This window comes from Rhinolophus ferrumequinum, chromosome 26 (assembly GCF_004115265.2).
Source record: "Rhinolophus ferrumequinum isolate MPI-CBG mRhiFer1 chromosome 26, mRhiFer1_v1.p, whole genome shotgun sequence".
Classification (NCBI taxonomy): Eukaryota; Metazoa; Chordata; class Mammalia; order Chiroptera; family Rhinolophidae; genus Rhinolophus; species Rhinolophus ferrumequinum.
Genome location: NC_046309.1, coordinates 26,639,812 through 26,661,840, shown reverse-complemented (window position 1 = coordinate 26,661,840; position 22,029 = coordinate 26,639,812). Strand labels below are relative to the sequence as shown.

Here is a 22,029-nt window from a genome sequence, read left to right as displayed (position 1 = left end):
GAAAAGTCCATACCCACAACTCAACAGTGAAATTAGGGTGCATTGGCCATCACAGTGATCCCTACGAATGTTCATAGTAGCTTCTCTTTCTCCTTGCCCTGAAAATAAACCAAGAAGCTAATGGCGGGATAAGTACTCCCCAGGACACATATCTAAGGTCCACAGGAAACACAGGTAGAAGCTGCCAGAATGGAAAGGGCTCTTCCTCATCTTCAGGGGCAGGCAAGCCGGGCCCCAGCTCTTCACAGGCTGGGGACTGACGCCCAGCGCCTCCGCGGGGCCCACGGTCGGTACTCGAGAGCTCTCGTTGGGGCCCCGCCCCTAACGCGGCCCCGCCCCTCACCTTGCCAGCGCCGCGCTCGGGCCGCCAAGGTGCGTGAGGCGCTCGGTGATTGGTGGCTGCCCGGCGCTGCCAGGCTGCCATTGGCTGTGTGGGCCTCTTTGTTCCCGGTCCCCGCCGCAGGCCGGCTGCCGCGGACTGGGCAGCGGAAGTTTCACTGCGCGGGACGGGTGGCTGCGGTAGCGGCGCCGGACAGCCATAGGTCCCCAAAGTACCCGCGGCGGAGCCGGAGGTCGGACCAGCCCGTGCGTGAGATCCCGGACCGGGGAAGGAACCTCTGACCCACCAACATGGACCTGGCGGTCAAAGTGAAGAAGGTAGGGGGCGCGGCTGGCGGCCGCCTCACCTGCGCGGGGCACCGCCCCCTGGCCGCCGGCGGTGGGTGGGGCGCGAGCCGGCTCCGGGGCGCCGGGTCCCGGGCCTGTACCCGCCCCCCGGGTGGAAGGGGTGCCGGGCGGCCCGGTTAACTCCTGAAAGGCGGGCGCGCGAGCCGGGGCGGGCGCAGGACTTTTCTCTCCGGTCTAACCGCTTCCGACGGTTAGAAGTGCCTGCCACTTCCCGTAGAACGTCTCGGCTGCGCCTGTGCCTCCCGAAGAGAAGTGCGTGAGGTTAGGGCGAGTGCGGGCGAGACCGTGCGCCGCTTCTTCCTGTCTCAGGAAGTTCGCTTTCAGCCTCTGCGATCCGGGAGCGGTGCTGTGACTTTGACAGCTCAGCCCTCCTCCCCGCCCTGCTCGCTGCTCGGCGCTCCTAAGGACAGTGCTGATTGAATGCACTCCGCGCTCCGCGCCTGGGAGAACGTGGGAGGTGATGATTTTTTTTTTTCTTTTTTGGTCATTCATTTCTTGATTTCCAAAGCACTGCCTCCCTCGTAGGAAGTTACTTCTCATAGAAAACGTTCTCCCTTGCTGGCAGCTCGCCCGAAACGGTGATTGTCACCAGTGCTTTTAGTGCCCGGTGACGTTTCCCGCGTGGCTGTCCCCGACGTCGGGACCCACCGCCCTACCTGAGACGCCCCCCCCCCCCGCCCCGCCGTATGGGAGCCTCAGGTCCCCTGCGAGGAAAGGGTGGGAACCAGACTGTGAGTCAAACGGAATGCTGGTATCACATTCCAGTGTAACGTTCTGTGGGAAATGTCTCATTCCAATGAATTGCTCATATTTACTTTTCGGTAAATTTAAGCTAGCTGTCTCTTATCAAATAGGGAAGGAAGTTTTGCAGAGAGAATAGAACCTAATTTTCTTTTTTGCCCATCATAGTTGCCAATATTGCTATTTCATCTTCTAAAGACAAAGCTCTTGATTTGAGCATTAATTCTGTTCATGCTCAGAACTGGAATTTTGAAAATGTACAAAAATGCAAAATATTAGGTTAGGAAGGCATTGAAAAATAAAAACTTAGAGTGGGAAAACAGTTTGTCGCTTATGACTAGAACCAGCTTTCAAAAAGGAACCCAAGGACCGGAAAGATAATGCAAAATTTAAGAGTAACGTGATTGCATTCTATTCTCTTCCATTTGGTTTCTTGTTTCATTTGCTTTTAAACGACACTAATATTTTTTGTTAATCTTGCTTGCCACTAAAAGCATTTTGGTTGCTGCTCAGCCTTCTGTTGATGAACAGTGTTTATTTTGTAACAGCTACTTAATTTAGTACTTGTCTAAAATTTGGGGGGTGGAAGTCTTGTCGTGCTTACAAATATTGATTCAAAAACTTTTAAAAGTTAACATCCTTTGGAGGGAGGGCTGAATAGGTGAAGCAGGGAATTTTTTTTAGGGCATTGAAACAATTCTCTATGATACTATAATGGTGGACACACGTCATTATATTATGTTTGTCAAAATCCATAGAATAAATAACACCAAGAGTGAACCCTAATAAGAACTATGGACTTTGGAGGATAATGATGTGTCGGTGTAGGTTTATCAGTTGTAACAAATAGACCACTGTGGTGTGGGATATAGACACTGGCGAAAGCTGAGTGGGTTGAAGATATATGGGAATTCTGCCCTCTGCTCAGTTTTGCTGTGAACTTAACCGTGCTCTGAAAAATAAAGTGTACTTAAAAAATAAATAAATAAATAAGTCAACATCCAAAAGTGATTTTGAAAGCATTGGAGACAAGGAAAAAGTAATTTAATGGAAGAAAGTCCAGTTAAGAATGACATGTGCTTGCAAGGGAAAAATCCAGACATTTATAAACAATTTTCTTAGTTTCAAAATGTAGATTATGATAAACAGTGCCCTTGATATGTAGTGTAAGTTTTTCTCCTCCATCTTCCCTTTACTTTAAAAGGTTATCTTTCAACTGAGAATCTTATCTTCCTCTGTAATCCTCCTCCTTTCCTTTCCCACCCCCATAAATTTAAAGCTTTTGCAGATAACTCCATGATGGTAATAAACCCAGTTACACTATCTTGTCATAGCTGGTAGTCAGGGCAGTCAACCAGTAAATTGGAAACTACTAGAAAACCCCAAAGATGTCCAGTGTGACTGCCAACCATGCCCTCTCTGTGCCTTCGTAGGACCCTAGACAGACCTGATGTTCTGTGGATTCCATACAAAGTTTCCCAGCACAGAGTTTAGAGGTCCCAGGAATACATTTCATAGTCTTAGCTGTAATCTAAAAAAAACAAAAAGAAATACACACCCCCAAAAACCCACCTTACCTTCCCTTTAGAACTTTAACTTACTAGAAGAAGAAAACATTACAAGATTATCTCTGACCTACTGGCAGAGCCTTCTCACCCTATTTTGGTACGTAGGTAGTTTTCAGGTGTCTCTTCTTTTTGACTTGGTTATACAAGAAAAGTAATCGTTTGAATGTAACTTTTTTAAAGGTAAATAAGCTTAAAAAGCTAAATAAAACTAAATTTGACTTCTGTCTTAAAATCTGTGGCATTGTTTCCTTCTAAAACCCTTATACTGTTTATTTCATAAGGAATTTTCCCCAGGCAGATGAAAAATGTCATTTATTTTTTTCCATTAACATTTTGTGTAAGGAGAATTAAAGTGGGTTGTCTTTATTCCACAACATCCTAGGTGGATGATCCTATTATGGGATTCTTGTTTTATAAAAGGAGAAGTTGGTGTCCACATCATTTGCACACATTTGGATTAATTACCAGTTAAAACCCACCGTCACAAAGACAAGGGATTTTATAATTAGATTTTGCTATATTTTGTTTTGTTTGAAGTAAGAGAGCTGTTGCTAGGATGTGGTAGCTAGTTTGGTTATACAGAGTTTTTGTTTTAATAATATTTTAGACTAGAATTTGACTTTTATGTCTTTGCCTTGTCTTCTAAGTTATGCGTCTAGATCTCGTCCTCATGTCTTCAGTCTCTTCATTATAATTGACTTTGTGTAAGTAGAAGCCTATGTCTGCTTGGAAAAAAACAATGGCCTTTGAGAAACAGAAACAGAATCTCATTTTGTGGTGAATGGTAAATCATGGCCCACAGCCAGCTGTTTTCCTCTTTGCTTTCTGTGTTACTCTCCCCTGAGAATCACATTTTTTTCCTTTAAAAACATACCAGAGAGAAAGAAAATTCCATTAATATCCGTATGCTGCCTGGAATTGCTGGAAGGCTTTTAATTTTATACTTTATTCATTTTTGCCTTCATTCTAACTTCTGTCTTTTGATCCTTTCTAACATATTGCGTTTTTTTCTAGTACTCTTTTCTTTGTTTCTTTAATTTTATTTTTAAAAGATGTGCATTTTATAGAGTACAGGTCACTAAAAGTCCCCTTTCTTAGCATCTAAACTTGTTTTAAAAGCTTCTGTCATTAGCCAAAACAAAAACAAACAAACAAAAAACCCATAGTGAAACAAGTGATTGCAGTTGGAAAGAATACTGAACCACAGATATTATTTCTGTTAGAAATTAGAATGAGCCTTTTCTTTTAGGTAGCCCCTGATTGAAGTGGAAAAGGAAAGTAAACAGTGACTTAGATGGACAAATCTATAGTTGGGTTTCTGCTTGACGCCATTCTTGCTGCAAGAATCATTGGCAAGGTGGAGGGAAATGGGAGAACCGGGCAAGGTATTTCCAGGGCTTTGTCTTAGGGGCAGTTACTTAGTCTTTCAAAACAAGTACAGACGAAAGTAAAGTAGTCTTCAACTGGGCTTTGATCTCTTCTAATCCATTACATTAATTGGTTATGAAAAGTCACTTTCCCTAACTTGCCCTAAATACTGGTTTGAATAGAATTTGAGTAGGTTTTCTATTGATTTGGTTCCATTATACTATGTTATGAAGTAGAATTGGGGATTTATATCTCAACTGGTTATTAGCTGTGTACCATCACCTTACTCCTTGACTTTGCTTGACCATCTGCAATACAGAATTTTACTCATTCTTCAAGATACCCCCTACCATGCACCATCCTCCATGAACTCTTCTTCTCCTAAACTAGATGCCAAATCTCTTTCTTCTGAATTACCAAACGTGGGATCTGTAACTCTTAGGACACTCATCTCTTTGTCCCCCTAGAGAAATAGATTTATATCCTATTTATACGTGCATAGTTGTTTTGTTTGCTGTTCAAAGCAATCTTATGAAGTAGACTTTAGCCTCATTTTAAGGTTAAAGAAACTGAGGCTTAGATAGGTTAGTCTGAAACTGGCAGAACCTAACTATGATCTTAAACCATAGTCTTCATAATTCCTGCTCCTTCCATCATACCACCTAGCCTCTGAGGCCTGTTATTTCCCTGCCTTGCTTACTAAATGTATGGTGAGTGAATTATCTCAATATTAAAAGAGAAATAACATAAGGTACATTTCAACATTTTTATTTGTTTAAAGAAATTATATTGGAGGAAATGTTTTCTATTCCAATAAAATTGCCTCCCTACTGGTGTTTTATATTTTACTTATACTTTATCCATGTTGTCTGTATGACCTTTAGTGTAAGTTATCATTGACCTTGTTTGGACAGAGACTAAGTCTAAGTAAAGTAAAATATCGTGCAAAGGAACTTTTGGAAGACTCTCACAGGCAAAGAAATTCCATAAGCTCCAATAATATTCTGGGCCATATATTATAGGAGTCTCCCAACTTCCCAGCATTTGTTGGGAGCCCTGGTAATGCCGCCTCCTACTACTTCATTGGTCCTGAACAATAATGACCCTGCAGTTGGCTCTCTGCTTTGGGATTTCTACCTGTGACATCTGAAACTGTGTAGGAACACTCATGGTTGCGCTGTGGAAGAATCTGTTCTACCTGTTGAACTCCAGAGTAGATAGAAAGCCTTGCACATAACACTAAACCTCTCTGCCCCAGCCGAAAAGTACTTCAGGTGCCCTGAATTGGCAGACCAGACGACTAAGAACAGAGTAGTTAAAAAACAACAAAAACAAACAAACTCAGTGCTGGGGAACTGACTTTTGTTGTCATTATTTGAACTTTCCCATTCTTCATACAAAAAGGTTTGTTAAGAAGCACTGGAAAACACCACAGTGATCAACTATTTCCTGAGGCTCTCACTAAGCTCCGGGATAGTACCTGCACTGTGAGTGTGGAATCAACAATGGACCGCAGGAAACAGGCGTTATTCTGAGGTAGAATAACGCCTTAGAAAAAGTAGAACTTTTAGAAAAGTAGTATTTTTCTAAAAGTACTTAGAAAAGTACTTAGTAGAAAAAGATGGATACATTGGTGATCATTCTCAATAAATTATTATTGAGTGATAAATGATAGAAAAGGACTACTTCCTATGTTCTTTTTCTGAGAACTAGAAGTAAGAATACAGTTTGGCCTGATATTTTTAATACAAGTTTTTACAAACCAGATCACCACAATGTGTTCAGCAATCAGCAAAGGTCAGTACGTATGCAGTATGTAAAGAGCTATAGTGTATGGAAAGATCTTTTGTAGTACATCAGCTGTGACACTTCTGTTTATCAATCTGATATGGTTAAAATCAGTGGGCTGAGAGTTAGCTGATCTGATCCACTCTAGTTTTTGTAATGTTGGCTACTTTGGATCAGTTTCCATATCTGTAAAAATAGTAGGGGAATCAAGTGATTTCTAAGATTTCTCCAAACTCTGTGACTCTTTGACTGTGGAAAATATTATAAATAGTCTACAAATATTAATGTTCCACAGCGCTTAAAAATTACACAAGTCAAGAATCTATAAACATATGTGTGATTTTAGTGAAATGTCATGGTATACTAACTGAATAATTTTTTTCATAAACCTTACCTATTTTTCAACTTGTTATTACTTAATTAGTTCACCTTTTTAATATTGTGGACATTAAGTTTAATTAATTTAAATCTGTAATATGGAGATTCAAATGCTCTATTAGCCTGGGTCAAATAAGCCTAGGAGTGATGTATTACTTTCTTTGGTATTCAGTTATACGAAAATGAAAAGTAATGGAGCTTTTAAAAAATCTTTAAAAGTTATCTCCCCCAAAATACAATGATTCGTTTAAAAACTGTGTGAGTACTTTATGTGCCAAGCATAAAGTTCTAGACTCAGGGGGTATGTTCTGAACAAAAATTACAAGGTGCCTTGTAACACAACTTACACTTTTAAGAGGAATGACAGAGCAAAACAGTAAATGACAAAGTAAATGATTGAAAGTAAGCACAACTGGGGTTACACCCATCGGTGACTCTTTACGCGTCAGCAGTTCACTTAACTTCTGGCACAAAGAATGGGCAATTTTAGTGGTGATTCTTAGTTCCTGGTTTTGCAAACTTTGTAATTAGGAATTCTTATTTTATGTATATTAAGTAATGGCAAATGGAAAAGAAATGAGAAAGAAGCTTGTATGTACTAGAATATGAAAAAGCTCATAAATGGATAAGGCTATATAATTATAATCTTATACCTGTAAGTACAGAAAACGTCTTCCTGATTACAAATGCCTTATAAAAGAGTCAATCTTGGGTTGTGTTTCCTGTTTGCAGTCATTGCTAATTTTTGTTTGGTAACTATTGCCATGGTAACTTAAACTTTAATTTTTAAAAATCTGTTTATTAGATCATTAATATACAGTACATACAGGAAATCACTTTGCTTTTTACAAAGCAAAAAGAGAACAATATGTAAATTATGAATTATGAAATAGACTTTTTCGAGGAGAGGAAAATAGAAAAAAAGACTAACCAGATGGAAAACACATTTCAAAACCTCCTAGATTTTCAAAATTTTAGGGAAAGTAATTTGGTAATTGATAAGTTCATCTGTTTTTTAAGTGAATATTAAGGTCTTAAAATTTGCCTTAGGTACTGTTATTAGATAAATAAATTTAGATGTTATTTTTTTCATCTATCCAGCTCCAATCAAATTGAGAGTAGTTCCACTTATTTGTGTTTTCTAAGCGCCCGATCTGTAATCCCTACTTAAATAATGGGAGACCAGAGAGGTGAAGGGATACAGGACGATAATTTTCTAATGCAAGTTCATGCTGTCACCCTAAAATGACTCTCAATTGCTTTTCTCTTTTTTCCTTCTCAACTAACCATATAACCACTATTCCTTGCCCAAAATATTTGGGAAGAACAGAATGTAGTAGAAGAAACGTCCACAGCACACTCACTAGGTAGAATAAGGAACAGTCCTGTAAAAATGCTTCCTGTTTCTGTCACACTGAGTACACACAGCCATAAAAATTGGTTGATTCCACATGTCACTGCCTTTATTTTGCTCATATTCAAAAAAGGAGAAGACCGCAGTTTAAATTACCAATTTCTCTGATCCTTAGGTAGTCTGCTAAGAATGGGGGACTGCTTGGGTTTGAGCAAAACTTAGAGTGGGGGAGCTGTCTGAGAAACTAGGCAATGAGGACTGCTGAGTTCTCATTTGCTAAAAGACAACAAAGCTACTACTATATACATATATGTATTCTCTGAATTGGTGAATCATCCTCAAATCATGAATGACTCAGCCTGTTCATTATAGTGACATTCTGACTACCATGCAAAACGGTAAAAAGGTAAGTTTCCGTGTGGTGGTTGCAGAACTTTTTATCTGAACAGTGAGTGTAAAAAAAAAAAAGAGGCTGAAAGCCTAGCACAGATTTCTTGGTGCTGAGTCCATTAATAAGTCTGTAGCCACAGTGACCTTGCCCTTGCTTTGTTTGAAGATAAAGTGATATCATGTTTCATTGCAAAATGATCGTCCAGATGTTAGCTGGAGTTTTTCTTTGTATGAGTCATGAAAGCCTTGATAGAACGAGTCACAAAGTAAAGGTAAGGAATCTGTTTTTTCCCAAGGGGGGTACTGGCCTACAGTAAAAATAACTGGGGGAAACAAAGTAAAGTTACCCTTTGTTTTTCATAGAGAATATTAAAAGGGCCGTTTAAATGTAAGACTACAGAATCTCAACCCCATTTCTCTCAATATCACCAGTTGTGTGTGTATCACCCAAAACACTGTGATGTCAGCTTTGGCAGATAAAAAAGGCAGGCAGGCAAGATAGCTATTGGGAAAGGTGGATATGTAAATTAACCACAGTGCTAGATAGAATGAAATAAATGCTATAATACAGTGTTTCTCAAAATACCTGTGGAGTGGAACTGGTTTTTTAAAAACTCAATCTATAGGCTGATATTTTTAAAAACACAATAAATAGGAGTTGCTAAAAAGAAAAGACAAATACAGGGCTAATTTTTTAAAAAATTATTAAGTGTATCAAGCATAAAATTACTGTCAGATGGTTAAGTAATTCCACATTGTTTACTCTCAGTTTGTCTCAGCACATAGTTTGAGTAGCGCTGCAGTGATAGGAACACACAGCACTCATGTAAGGTCTCACATGCAGAAGTAATTAACATTAATTGGGTGGATTTGGGAGTATTTTATGGGGAAAACAACAGTCAAACTAACCCCTAGAGGATAAATTTGATTTCATTAGGCAAAGAAGGCGTTCCAGGAAGAAATAATAGCATGAATCCAAAGAACGTGGCTGCGGAAAGTCAGTAAACTCTTGGTATTCACCCCTTCCATTTTCAGTTTTGACTCTTCTAAAATGAAGCCAAGGTATAGACTCAGCAGTAATTTGTCCTTCTCCAAGGTCACAGGTTTGAATTAAGGAAGTATGTCTCTGAGCTGGTACAGGAGCCTAGCTTACAGCTATTGATCTATACATCTATCTGACTCTTGATTCCTGTTTATACACTGTGTCATCTCAAGGTGGAGGAGAAAATGCCACCCTGGGGCCAGCTGATGTGGGCTCGGCTTGGCTCCAGGCTGTGGGTTGGATGCTCCCATGATGCTCCCTTGTATCTTTCGTCCTCCTTAGATCATTGGGTACCTTACGCCGAAGGCCAGAGCACTAGAGGGCGTTGTATGGAGGTTGATGATCTACTTTGGAATGCTGGGCTCAGTTCTTATCCCTGGCACCTACTCACTCTGTGAACTTGGCAGTTACTTAACCTTCAAACCTCAGGATCCTTGTCTGAAAATGGGTTACAGCCGTCTCTCTCACAGGGGTATGAGGATAGCGGAGCTGAACATGGACATTAAACAGATGTATCATGATCATTATCAAGAAATCCAGTGCAGTGGGAGGAAAATCCTACATAGATCTTCAAACCATTTAATAAGCACCTGAATATATCATTAAGAATTTTATGACAACTTGTTTTCAGGAAATTATTGATACTTGGTACTTTGTTGGGCACAAAGAAATGTTCATTTAAAATTCAGTAGTTTGGGTGTATTAAATTATGGGATTTAATTTTTTCTTTTTATAATTTGCAAATTGTATTGATTTTAACTTTTTATGATGAAAGTAAACATAAGTGATTGTTTCCAGTATTTGTTTGAGTATCTGCCAAAGCTATATTAATTGGGTTTTCTGGAAGAGGCATTTGATTTAACATTACCAGATATTCTCGTCTAGTATAGTGAACAGGTGTGTTTTCCTGAATGGCATCTTCCTCAGAGTTTTTGTGGTAAATTACAAGAATGACCATAATTCTTTACAGCTCCTCCTATTGAGAAATGGAGTCTGTTTTCCCATTCTTTGAATCTGGGCTGCCAGTAGACTGTAGTGGAAATAATGTATGTGTACTCCAAGCGTGGACCTCCAGAGACCTTTTTGCTTCTGCTTTCCTGGACCCCTGCTGCTACCATGTGAACTAGCCTGGCTCAGCCTGTGGGAGGATGACAGACCACGCAGAACAGATGAAACATCTCAGTCGAGGCTCCTCTAGACCAACTGTTCCAAAGTGACGGCATATGCAGTGAGCCCAGCTCAGACCACAAGCACCATCCAGCTGAACCCAGCCCAAGGGGCCAGACTGCAGAAGCATGAGCAGAACATCATGAACAGAAACTAGAATAAACGGTAGTTTTAAGCCACTGTGTTTTGGTTTTTCAGGCAACGAATCATACCGTATACCCCTCTGTTACTTGGCTGCAAGTCTTCTCCGTCAGCGAAAGCTTTTGGAAAGGGCTTAGAGTCGGCTTTCCCCCTCGGAATCACCCTTGTAGCCCTCTGTACATGCAAAAGAACAGAATCAGGACACTGCGGCTGCCTTGACACCACTGGTCGCTTGAGAGTGGGCCCTCCTTCTAATCAGTCCATTCGAATAGTGATTTCTCTGTTGTTCCATCAAGATAAAGGAAAATTAAAATAATATGCAAGTGAAATTGGATTTTAGCTGTAAAAAGGTGTATGCATGTTTTCAAAGTTATCTATTTCCCCTGAACCATTGGACAAATCTAAAACGATGTATTTTGTAGTGGAGAAGTCCTTGGTCTATAGTCTAAATATAGAACAAAAGCTTGTGAAATCAGACCACTTCTCTAACAGATATCAAAACATGGGTCAAAGTTTTTTGGGTTCTTATGTGTACACACCACACCGTATAAACATATTTCATTTTTTCCAGAGTAAGGGCTGGAGTGAAAAGTCTAGGCAATAAGTGAAGAAGCGTAAGACATCTGGCAAGAAGTTGCCTGCATCTCTCCCCTCCTCTCTCCATTTACAAGACCTGTGTTGTAAAAGATCTGTGTTGTAAAACTTTCTTCTAAATTCCTCTAATGCCAATTTTCTTTTTGAACCCCCCTCCCCCGCATCCCAATTTTCTGTGCCTTCTCTCCAGGGGCCCTGGATCCTCCTGCTCTCCTGATTACCCTCCTCGAATGGCTCTTTCAGCCAGTGCCACAAACCTTTCCCTTCATTCTCTGCTCTGTGAAAAATACACCTGTACTGTCCTCTTTTCTTGCAGGTGCTCTGATTAGATAGTTAGGAAATTAGTGGCAATAAGTTATTTATTGTACAGTGACTCTCGCCCATCTGTTATAACAGATTACTCCTAAAGAAATAATACCTTTGCCCTTAGGCCTCACAAATGAGGGCAGTAGTCATGTTTGGGGTACACACAATCTGAATACAGTCCTCTCCATATTCAGCTGTGAGATCTCCTCTTTAGAGCCAGTTGGATGTAGTAACACAAGACCAAATTAGGATTGTTTGTCATGATCTAAATTCTTTTAAAGGAACCCTACAGATGCCTTTGGAATCAGGTTTTTAAAATCCCTTTTTGAACTAATAATGGTGAGAGTTGAGGGCTGTGTACAAAGTATAAAGCACGTGCCCTTGCAGAGTCCTGCTGTGCAGCCAGATCTCAGCCCATTCTCATTAAGAAGCCATTTCAGCAGCAGTCATACATAGCCTGTTGTGACATTTTTATAGCCTGCATTGTCTTTCTCAAAGTCACAGATTCAGGAGGAGGCCTTTTCCGAGACAGAACAAGGTCTTCCTAAAGACATTCTAAGCAACTTCTTTTCTGCAATAGTATAAAAAAATTTGATGGTAGTCAGTTTGGAACATGTTTATAAGGAACCAGTATAAACTGAACAGACAGAATACATTTCTTTTTATCATTTGCTTACCAATAGAACAAGGATTGTTAAAAAATCTAAATTGTTTTGCCCCTAACAATACTGTGAGGATACATTAGGTTTTGAATCAGTAAGCAGTACTGGAAAAGTAGTTACAAACTGCTAACTATAATACTATCTAATTTGAATAAAGTCATTTGCATCCTGATAACATAAATTAGTGCTATATTTGTTTTCTTTTACTAAATTCATCACCAGATAGATTTATGTAATAGCATAAAGTTTATATAAGTCTTTTCCCATTTTACTTTTATGTTCATTCAGGAGGACTATGGCATGTTATACAAATTGTGAAATTTTTCTCTTAAATGTATTTCTGGAAATTTCTTGTTAACTAAACCTGATATTTTATATTCTGGTTTGTGACTGAGTTCTATAACAAGTTCTATACATACATATATGAGATGTGTGTGTATACGTGTATGCACAAGTGTGTATATATGTTGAGATGGGTAGAGAATAAGGCTTAGAGACTAAAAACTAGTTCTGCCCTGGTAAAATAGGAGCAAAGTTCTATTTTCTATCCCCGTTCAGATGGTGACATTTAAATGTTTGAAATGGAAAAAATAAAGTCAAGAGTCGGTAGGTAGATAAGCACCACCTTGTACTCTTCCTTTTGTAATACCGTTTCCCCGAAAGTAAGTCTTTTTTTAGGGGAAACGTGGTATGACTGTCTCATCACAAGTCACTTAGTCTTTGGATTTAAAGCCAAAAGAGGAAAAGAAGTTGTGGTAGGCAGCTCTAAGATGGCCCCACTGGTTTCCCACCTGCTAGAATGCACGTCCCATGTATACCCCTGCCCTTGAGTGTGGGTTGGATCTGTGCAATGGCTGCCAAAGCGTATAACATGGCAGAAGCGATGGTATGTCACTTCCAAGATTAAAGACTGCGGTTCCATCTTGGGTGCTCTCGCTCTCTGGGTCTCTTACCCTGGGGGGACCTGCTGCCTTGTCACCAGAGTGACCTGTGAGAGCTTAAAAGGAGGTCTCCTGCCAGTTGAGCCTTCAGAGGGTTGCACCGCAGCTGACCCCTGGTTACAATCTCTGGAGAGACTCTGAGCCAGCAGCCCACCAAGTTAAGCCACTCCCAGCTGCCTGACCCTCAGAAACTTACATGACAAATGTTTATTTTCAGCTACCAAGTTTTGGGGTAATTTGTAACTAACAGATTTTGCATTATAAATCTAGAAATTTAGCGATTTGAAGAAGAATGAAAAGAACGGTATTTCAGATTATGCCTCCTTATGTTACCCCTGGCCACTGCAATAATGTGTGGAATCTTATATATAGTACAGCAAATGATTGTCAGTACTAGTGCTAAGCCTACCTATTTTGAATAAAGATTTTTCAGCTCTGAGATTTAATTTGTTCATTTGTATTTGGTTGTTTTCTTTTAACATTTTTCTCTCACTATAACATTGGAAGAGACCTATTTTGCATCAGGACCCTGGAGTTTTTCTTTGACTCACACCCCTTCTCCTGAGGGCCCTCTTTGTGTGTGAATTAATCACCTCAGGGTTTCCAATGTTAGTGCAGCTGGTGTGCAGACATTCAGGTTCTGTATACTCAGTCTCAGATTTGTCTAGCAAGGAGGAGCTCCTGGCCAGTGACAAATAGGCAGTCTTTCAGATCAAGCCTATTATTGTTCTAGAGAAGTTACTGATGAGGAATATTGCTCATTTGAATTATTACTTACCTTCAGAGTCTCTTTTTGGAGGAAAAAACTTGGTGACTTTGTAGTTAAGAGTTCAGGATTTGGAGTTAGAAATGCCAAGATTCAAATCTCAGTGCTGCCACTTGCTAGCTGGGCAATCTTACACAAATTAATCTCTCCAAGTCTGTTTCCTTATTTGTGAAATAGGGATGATAGCATTTTCCTATAGGTGGTTTTGAGAAATAAATGAGATGATGCGTGTATTGTGCCTGGCAGGTACTAGCATCTTAGCATATGGTGGTGGAGATATTTTTACTACCACCTCCACCATCATCACCAGCAGTATAATTAGAAATGCTTCAAGGTGCCCTACCCAAACTAAAATTAATGATGTTTCCTAGAAAAAAAAACACACTAGCAACTACTTCTGATCTTTGTCAAATATGTTACCATAGTTATTGAGGTTGTATAGATGTCTTAGGTAGTTTGCTACAACCTGGTTACATCTCAGACCACGGTATAGACAAATTGCCTTTGTGATGGTCCCTGTGTCACTGTATAGCCTTAAGAAATGGAGGGGCAGATTGGGGGCGGGTGGGGAGGCATCTATTTAATTACTTCCAGGAAACTGACCCAGTACCCCCAGAATAGAATTTATTATAAACATTTAGGCTGAAAGATCACTTGTTTCCTTTCCTTTCCTAGCAGGATAGTCAATGTGAATTTTTTACTACTGTGTGTGAACAAAGTCAGTCCACTTGACTCACAGTTCATTTTATGATATAGATTCATGTAGGGCTCTGGCTTTGTACTTCATTCACTGAAGAGCTGAAGGAATATAAAATGAATCTTAGACTCTGCGATGAAGAGTTTTATTCCAGTTTGCTTTCTGGATACGTGGTATTGACAACTAAAGACCCTTAGTTGATTATTCTACTCGTGAGCTATAATCCATTGGTCTTAAGTTAAAAATTCTATTTCTTTCCATTTAAAAAAATCAAGCAGATTTACTGAGTATCTGTCTAACCCAGGTCTTTTCCTGTGGTCAGGCACTGGTGGTTAAGAACAGGCATTCTGCCACGCAGTCTCCTTGGGCAAGCTCAAAGTCCTCTGCTGCAATTTCTTCATCTAGATGAAAATGTAGATGATAATTAACGTACCTCACATTCTCATAGGATTGTTATGAGGATAAAATTTGATGATCCATGTAAAAAACTTAGAACCATGCCTGGCAATATGAGTGCCTGATAAATAATACTGTATTGCATATTTGAAAGTTGCTAAAAGAGTTGATCTTAAAAATTCTCTTCACACACACACAGAAATGTATTTAAGGCAATGGATGTTAACTAAACTTATTGTGATTATTTCACAATGTGTACAAATGTCAAATCATGTTGTATACCTTAAATTAATATAATGTCATGTTAATTATATCTCAACAAAAAAAAGAAAAATGAATATTTGCTGCTGCTACTATCATCACCCCTGCCAGAGCTTGTGCATATGTATGTGTGTGTGTGTGTGTGTGTGTGTGTGTGTATTTGTGAGAAAAGTAATGGGAGTTCCTTAGGGTTAAGATACTGTGTTAAAGATCATTTGATATTTAAAACATGTAATAAATAAAACTCATTTCTATAAGTCTCAGACATTAGGAATTCAAATATAAACAAGAAACTCATAGTCTAATCCTGTAAACTGATATGTAAACAGTCATGGTAAGAAAGGATTAAATAATCAAATTTGTGCCAAGACTGATGGGAGTTCAGGAGAACATTGCACAGAGTAGTTGAAGAAAGGTATTACAGAGGAATTCAAATTGGGTCCATGGAGAGTAGGACTTTGCCAGACTGAGGAGAGGGGAATGAGATCCAAGCAAAGGGCAAGCTCCTGCAGAAGCAGATGGGTGGTGGGGGAGGTGTGTGAGGAAGGGATGGTAGGGGAGGTGTGTGAGGAAGGGATGGTAGGGGAGGTGTGTGAGGAGGGATGGAGGAGAGGTGTGTGAGGAGGGGTGGAGGAGAGGTGTGTGAGGAGGGGTGGAGGAGCGGTGTGTGAGGAGGGGGTGGTAGGGGAGGTGTGTGAGGAGGGGTGGAGGAGAGGTGTGAGGAGGGGGTGGTAGGGGAGGTGTGTGAGGGGGGTGGAGGAGAGGTGTGTGACGAGGGGGTGGTAGGCGAGGTGTGAGGAGGGGGTGGTAGGGGAGGTGTGTGAGGAGGGGGTGGTAAGGTGTGTGAGGAGAAGGTGGTAGGGAAGGTGTGTGAGGAGGGGTGAAGGGGAGGTGTGTGAGGAGGGGTGGAGGAGAGGTGTGTGAGGAAGGGGTGGTAGGGGAGGGGTGTGAGGAGGGGTGGAGGAGAGGTGTGTGAGGAGGGGGTGGTAGGGGAGATGTGTGAGGAGGGGGTGGAGGAGAGGTGTGTGAGGACGGGTGGAGGAGAGGTGTGTGAGGAGGGGTGGAGGAGAGGTGTGTGAGGAGGGGTGGTAGGGGAGGTGTGTGAGGAGGGGTGGAGGAGAGGTGTGTGAGGAGGGGGTGGAGGAGAGGTGTGTGAGGACGGGTGGAGGAGGGGTGTGTGAGGAGGGGTGTGTGAGGAGGGGTGGAGGAGAGGTGTTTGAGGAGGGGTGTGTGAGGAGGGGTGGAGGGGAGGTGTGTGAGGAGGGGGTGGAGGAGAGGTGTGTGAGGAGGGGGTGGTAGGGGAGGTGTGTGAGGAGGGGTGGAGGAGAGGTGTGTGAGGAGGGGGTGGTAGGGGAGGTGTGTGAGGAGGGGGTGGAGGGGAGGTGTGTGAGGAGGGGTGGAGGAGAGGTGTGTGAGGAGGGGGTGGTAGGGGAGGTGTGTGAGGAGGGGTGGAGGAGAGGTGTGTGAGGAGGGGGTGGAGGAGAGGTGTGTGAGGACGGGTGGAGGAGGGGGTGTGAGGAGGGGTGTGTGAGGAGGGGTGGAGGAGAGGTGTTTGAGGAGGGGTGTGTGAGGAGGGGTGGAGGGGAGGTGTGTGAGGAGGGGGTGGAGGAGAGGTGTGTGAGGAGGGGGTGGTAGGGGAGGTGTGTGAGGAGGGGGTGGTAGGGGAGATGTGTGAGGAGGGGGTAGTAGGGGAGGTTTGTGAGGAGGGGTGGAGGAGAGGTGTGTGAGGAAGGGGTGGCGGGGAGGTGTGTGAGGAGGGGGTGGAGGGGAGGTGTGTGAGGAGGGGTTGAGGAGAGGTGTGTGAAGAGGGGGTGGTAGGGGAGGTGTGTGAGGAGGGGGTGGTAGGATGAAAAGGCCCTTCACTGTCTGGTAAGACTTGTGCCAGTCACTGAACTTCTTGAAGACCCTAACAAGCGGATTGTTGTGATCATCTTTAGGTTTTATTGGGAGCAGCCACATGACATCATACAAAGGGAGCGATCAATTAGGAGAGAATGGTCCCCGGGTGACATGACAGAAGATTGAACATGAGCAATGGATTGGAAATGAGGGAACAAACTGCTGTTTTAGAGAGAGACCTAGGACTCTGAGAGCAGGATAACATTCACTTCACAAGGATAAGGAGGCCTCTGGGCCCCAGGCGTTTTCTTCATTCTTCTTCTCACGCATTTCAGGCTTGAGAAAGAGAGAGATGGGGAATTTTGTTCTTATAAACAAAGAAGTACTTATTAGCAATTTATTAGAAATGGTTAATAGGCACTCTTAATCACAATAAATTATATTTTCACCCAAGAAAGTTGGCAAACTATATAAAAGTTGAAGGGTGCTGCTGTTTTCATATTTAAGACTGGTTTTCTGTGTAACCTCCCTCTTTGTTTTGATACTACAAGTCTTGGTAGAGATTGGAAAACAGTCAATGAACTAAAAATTAAAACAATTTAAAATCTTGAGTCAGATTAATCAAAATATACTGATTCATGAGAGGGGATGTTATCTAGAATATTCATTTGCGTGAACAAGTTCTAAAATGCTCTATAGGAGTATAGTAGGAATATGTGTATATACATGTTTATGTGTGTATGTATACATGGATGATAGGTAGATAATAGACGTGTATATGTACATACATGGGGGAGGGAGGGAACATATATGCATATTTCATGTAATCTACCTTGGTCAGCCTCATTCCAAGATGATTAAAGAAGTCTTAGTAACGCTTGCTTGTTTAGTAACCACATACGATTCCTTGGCTCAGAGGGAAATTGGTTATGAAAACAGCATGATCAGATGATCTCACCGTGAATACCGCATAATATCTTCCAGACCCAAATCAACTCAGACCATGTTTGAAATACCATATGTTCCCTACCCTTCCTTCCTTTTTCTTTACAGTATCTGACATGCAATACCCTTTTCTGGGTCAGAAGGGTCACCTGAAATGTTGCCAACCTATCTGGTTGTCTGAAATTATGAATATGGAGAAATTGATTCTATTCCCATTTCTTACTCTAAAATAAGCAGAGGGTAAGGGTATTTGGAGGCACAGGTCATGGGGATGTAAGTTCAGTATCTGGAGCCTATACTTAAGGGTATTTAAAAAGTTTATTTTTCTATGTCTAGTGTTACACGAAAAAATATTATGGTCATTTTTATTTTTTAAAAGGATCTTGAAAGGTACTCCCAAAGCCTGACTATAGTTTTTCCGAATATAGTCAACCCGAAGGACCTGTTTTCTTGGATATTGAAGAAGAAAAATTAATCTGTCATATCCTTGTATTGATGCTGGCCAGCCAGAATGTGTTACTAAAATTATATGAAGTAGACAGCTTTGGGACTTGTGTGCTTATGAAAACCATGTGCTTTTAGGCACCAGGTTGACTCTGCCGGGAATACCATATCACATTTGCTGTTGAAATAATTACATGCAACAGAACTGAGTCTTAGCCCTTAAATTTTAATTTGTTTATTTCCTATGTGTACTTTATAAACTACTCTTCCAAACTGAATTCAGATGATTCTGACTTATAAGAGCCAATAATATACTAGCTTTCTCGAATAATTATTTTCTATTTAGTGTTTAAAACATTGAACAGATGACCATGTTGAATAACAAACTGAGGTGAAGTTAATCTGAAACATGATTTGCAGCCATAATTACAGAATTAAGAGGTATCTTGGAGTTGATCTAGTTCAATTCCTTCATTATCTAGATGAAGCGCAGAGAAGAAAGAAGTGACTTCTAAAATCACTGATCTTGACAGTGACACCTTGGGACAAGACCACAGTTCTCCTGACTGTCCTTCAGTGATCCTTGTACATTTTCACAGTTCTCTGTTTTGTTAGTTCTCTAGTATCTACAACCATGTTATTTTTAAAAATTGAGGTGTAATTGATATATTTCTGTGCAGTACTCGATCATTTCACTTTCTAAGCAGCCAGGTTGCCTTAACTGACAGTTTGATACTCTGTCCTGCTATATCCCAATGGAAGCAGTTCTAATTAAAAATAAACACCCGAACAAAACAGACACCTACTTTTAAAACCATTGTTAGCAGCTAAAGCAATGAAAAAGAGAGAGAGGCTCCCTATCCTCTCCAGCAGCCCTGCCCACGTTCCCCAGCAAACCAGGTCTCTTTAAATAACACCTTCCCTTTTCTTTTCCCTCACCAAGAATACTCCAGCTCAGACCTCTGGGCAGAAACTACCCTATAAGACGCAGATGTGCAAGAGGAACAGTCGTGGCTCTTGAGGAAAGCAGAAGCTGCTGACCACGGGGTGTGGTCTGTGTTGAGGGTACAGACAGGGGAGGAGGTGTAGTGAGAAGAATTCTGGGTCCTGGACCGCAGGAAATCCAGAACACAAAGTGAAGGAGGGAGAGAAATTGGCTGAGCTCTTGGGGCAGATGGGGTTCCATCCAGTGCTTGAACTGAACTGACCAGGAAGATGCAGGAATCCCACGTCCTGGGACCTGTGCCCCCAGGGGTCTGGGAAGAGGCCCTGAGAAACTCCCGGGGCTGTTCTGGCTCCGAAACAGGTTTTATCAGAGTAGAATTAGTGTGTTTTCCCTCACCTGACATATGTTTGACTTGTTAAGGGGAGAATAGCAGATGCCTAGATGCCTAAATTGGAGGGGGAACAGACGCAGAAGCAATTTACCTCACACTAGGAGAAGATGTCTGCCCTAGTGCAGTTTTATCATATGCATTGGATTTAACAGGACTAGAGAACAGGATAGAACTCTAGATTATAATTCAGTCTGGAACAAGGCAATCTAAACTAGCCTGTGAACACTTGTCTTTGTTGTCTAAGTGACATTGTGCTTTTTTATCTTAACAGGTTGATAAAGAGGGTAAGAATCTGGAAGAAATCCCCATCCAGTAATGTGGCATGTTACAGATCTCAATGCTGAATGTCAATTAGGTTTAAGTTTTATAGCTCTATATTTGTAGCTATAAAATATTTCTGTAAATGCAATTCCCCAAGGAAAGTAAGTTCATTGTCAGTCTGAAACTCTCAACGCTTTAGCTGCTAACAATGGTTGTAAAACCAGGTGCCTGGTTTGTTTGGGTGTTTATTTTTAATTAGAACTGCTTTCGTTGGGTTATAGCAGGAGAGAGTATCATATTGTCATGACCTCATTCCACTTTCTCATTTACTTGTTCTCTTTTTGGGATATTTTCCAAGTCCCTAACTTGTCATGTCCGAGCATTTGGAGATGAAAGTGTGTGTGTTTCTCAAGGTGGGGAGGTACACTTTCTTTTAGGTGGTCACAATTGTACTGGAAGGAGGCTGTATGTAGATTAAGTTGACCTTCCTGGCAAGGGGGTGGGGAGCGGTGGAAGAACACTGGAGCAGTGCTTTCCAGAGCTTTCCAGGGCAGGCTGCAGAGCTATTTTCTCAAATTACTGCTTTTTTCAGAGTCAGGTCTCCTACTCTCCCTGAGAGTCCCCCCTCTGAGGTTTGGGTAGCACAGATCACAGGGGCTCTTGTCTCCACACCCTCATGGCCTACCTGGCTTTTGTCTAGCACTTCCTTCTTACCAGTCTCATCCTGTCTCTGCGAATGCCTTCAACTTGGTATCCCAAGATGGTGCCAAATGCTTGAGGAGATTATTTCTTCATTGGGAAAAGGAAAAGAAAAGGTGGGGAAAAACCCAGTCTGCTTGCTGGCCCTGTCACCTTCCAAGTGTTCTTAGGTGTCCTTCGCTCCAACGTGCCTTCTTCTGCCACAGGCTTCGTGTAGGTGCCCCCTGCATTAAACAGACTTCTCCTCTCTGTGAGTTCGACTCTGCTCATCCTTTGGACCACAATTCCAGCATCACTTGTTCAGGAGAGCTTCCCCAACCTCCTGACAGATTCAGATCTTCCCTATAGAGCTCTTCCAAACGCATCCACATTTCGATGTGTTGCCGGAGGCTTTGGGGGCTGGTAGTCCTTTTCCTTGAAACAGAAGCGAACCAGGGAATCTCTCTGGAAGCCTGAGGTCTGCCCCCAGGGCTCAGAGCTGCCTGATCGGATGCGGATGCGGATGCGGAGTTTCTGGTTGGCTTGCTGCTGACTCGCTGTGCGCCCTGGAGGGAGCAGGTCGTCTGCTCTGCATTTGTCTCCTGGTCTCTTACACCCGGGGCACCGAGGCCTGTCCAGCACTGAGGAGATGTGGGCACTTTAAGAGTAGATGTTCATGGACTAGTACCAGTTTTAATCATTCTAATAAATAACCTGATGACTATTTTAAGAAGATAAAAACCAGGTAGGAAAGAAACTACTTGACCCTTTCCAAGGCTGACTTTGAAAATCAGCAGTAAGCTACGCTGAGGCCTTAGTGTAAAATGTCTGCCGACTAATTGAGGTCCCAGTTACATTAGCTGAGACTCCTAATTTCATTCAGAAACAGAGAAGAAGATGGGGATTGTTTGTAGTATTTTATTATGCCCAAGTTGCTCAGACCAGGAGATTCAGATTTGAAGGCAGGCAAGAATTTGTTTAGATGGCCACTTAATTTAGAGGCAGAAGCACACTTACTCCTGGTTATTATCTCAGCCAGTAAGTCATTGCTTCAGGATTTACACATACTTATGCACACAGAAGTTTCTGTGTGTGTATGCATGTTCTATCATGAGGTAAAATGTATTTCTTACTGTGAATTACAAGAGAGTTTAAAAGCACTTGATTTAAGATGAGTTATGTGATTAAGCTTTAATAACAAACTCTGAATTTTTATTTGGGATCAGAGTTTAGCAGATGCACAGAACACAGTATGAAGTCAATCTGTACACCAGGCTG

At 41.6% G+C, this 22,029-nt stretch overlaps 1 protein-coding gene across 3 annotated transcripts in view; it reads left to right on the top strand.

The window, feature by feature from the left end:
* The first annotated feature begins 461 nt into the window (after positions 1 to 461).
* TES (testin LIM domain protein) overlaps positions 462 to 22,029 on the top strand; it is a 43,371-nt gene continuing 21,803 nt past the window's right edge. Inside the window, exon 1 of one of the 3 annotated variants that reach the window (XM_033099180.1) lies at positions 462 to 657. Coding sequence is in view for 1 of the 3 variants with exons in the window: in XM_033099178.1 (XP_032955069.1) it covers positions 631 to 657 (27 nt within the window). In the remaining 2 variants the exon portion in view is untranslated. Of the gene's footprint in view, positions 658 to 765; positions 1,145 to 22,029 lie in introns of those variants that run through there. The other 2 variants (XM_033099178.1, XM_033099179.1) reach the window with 2 other exon arrangements.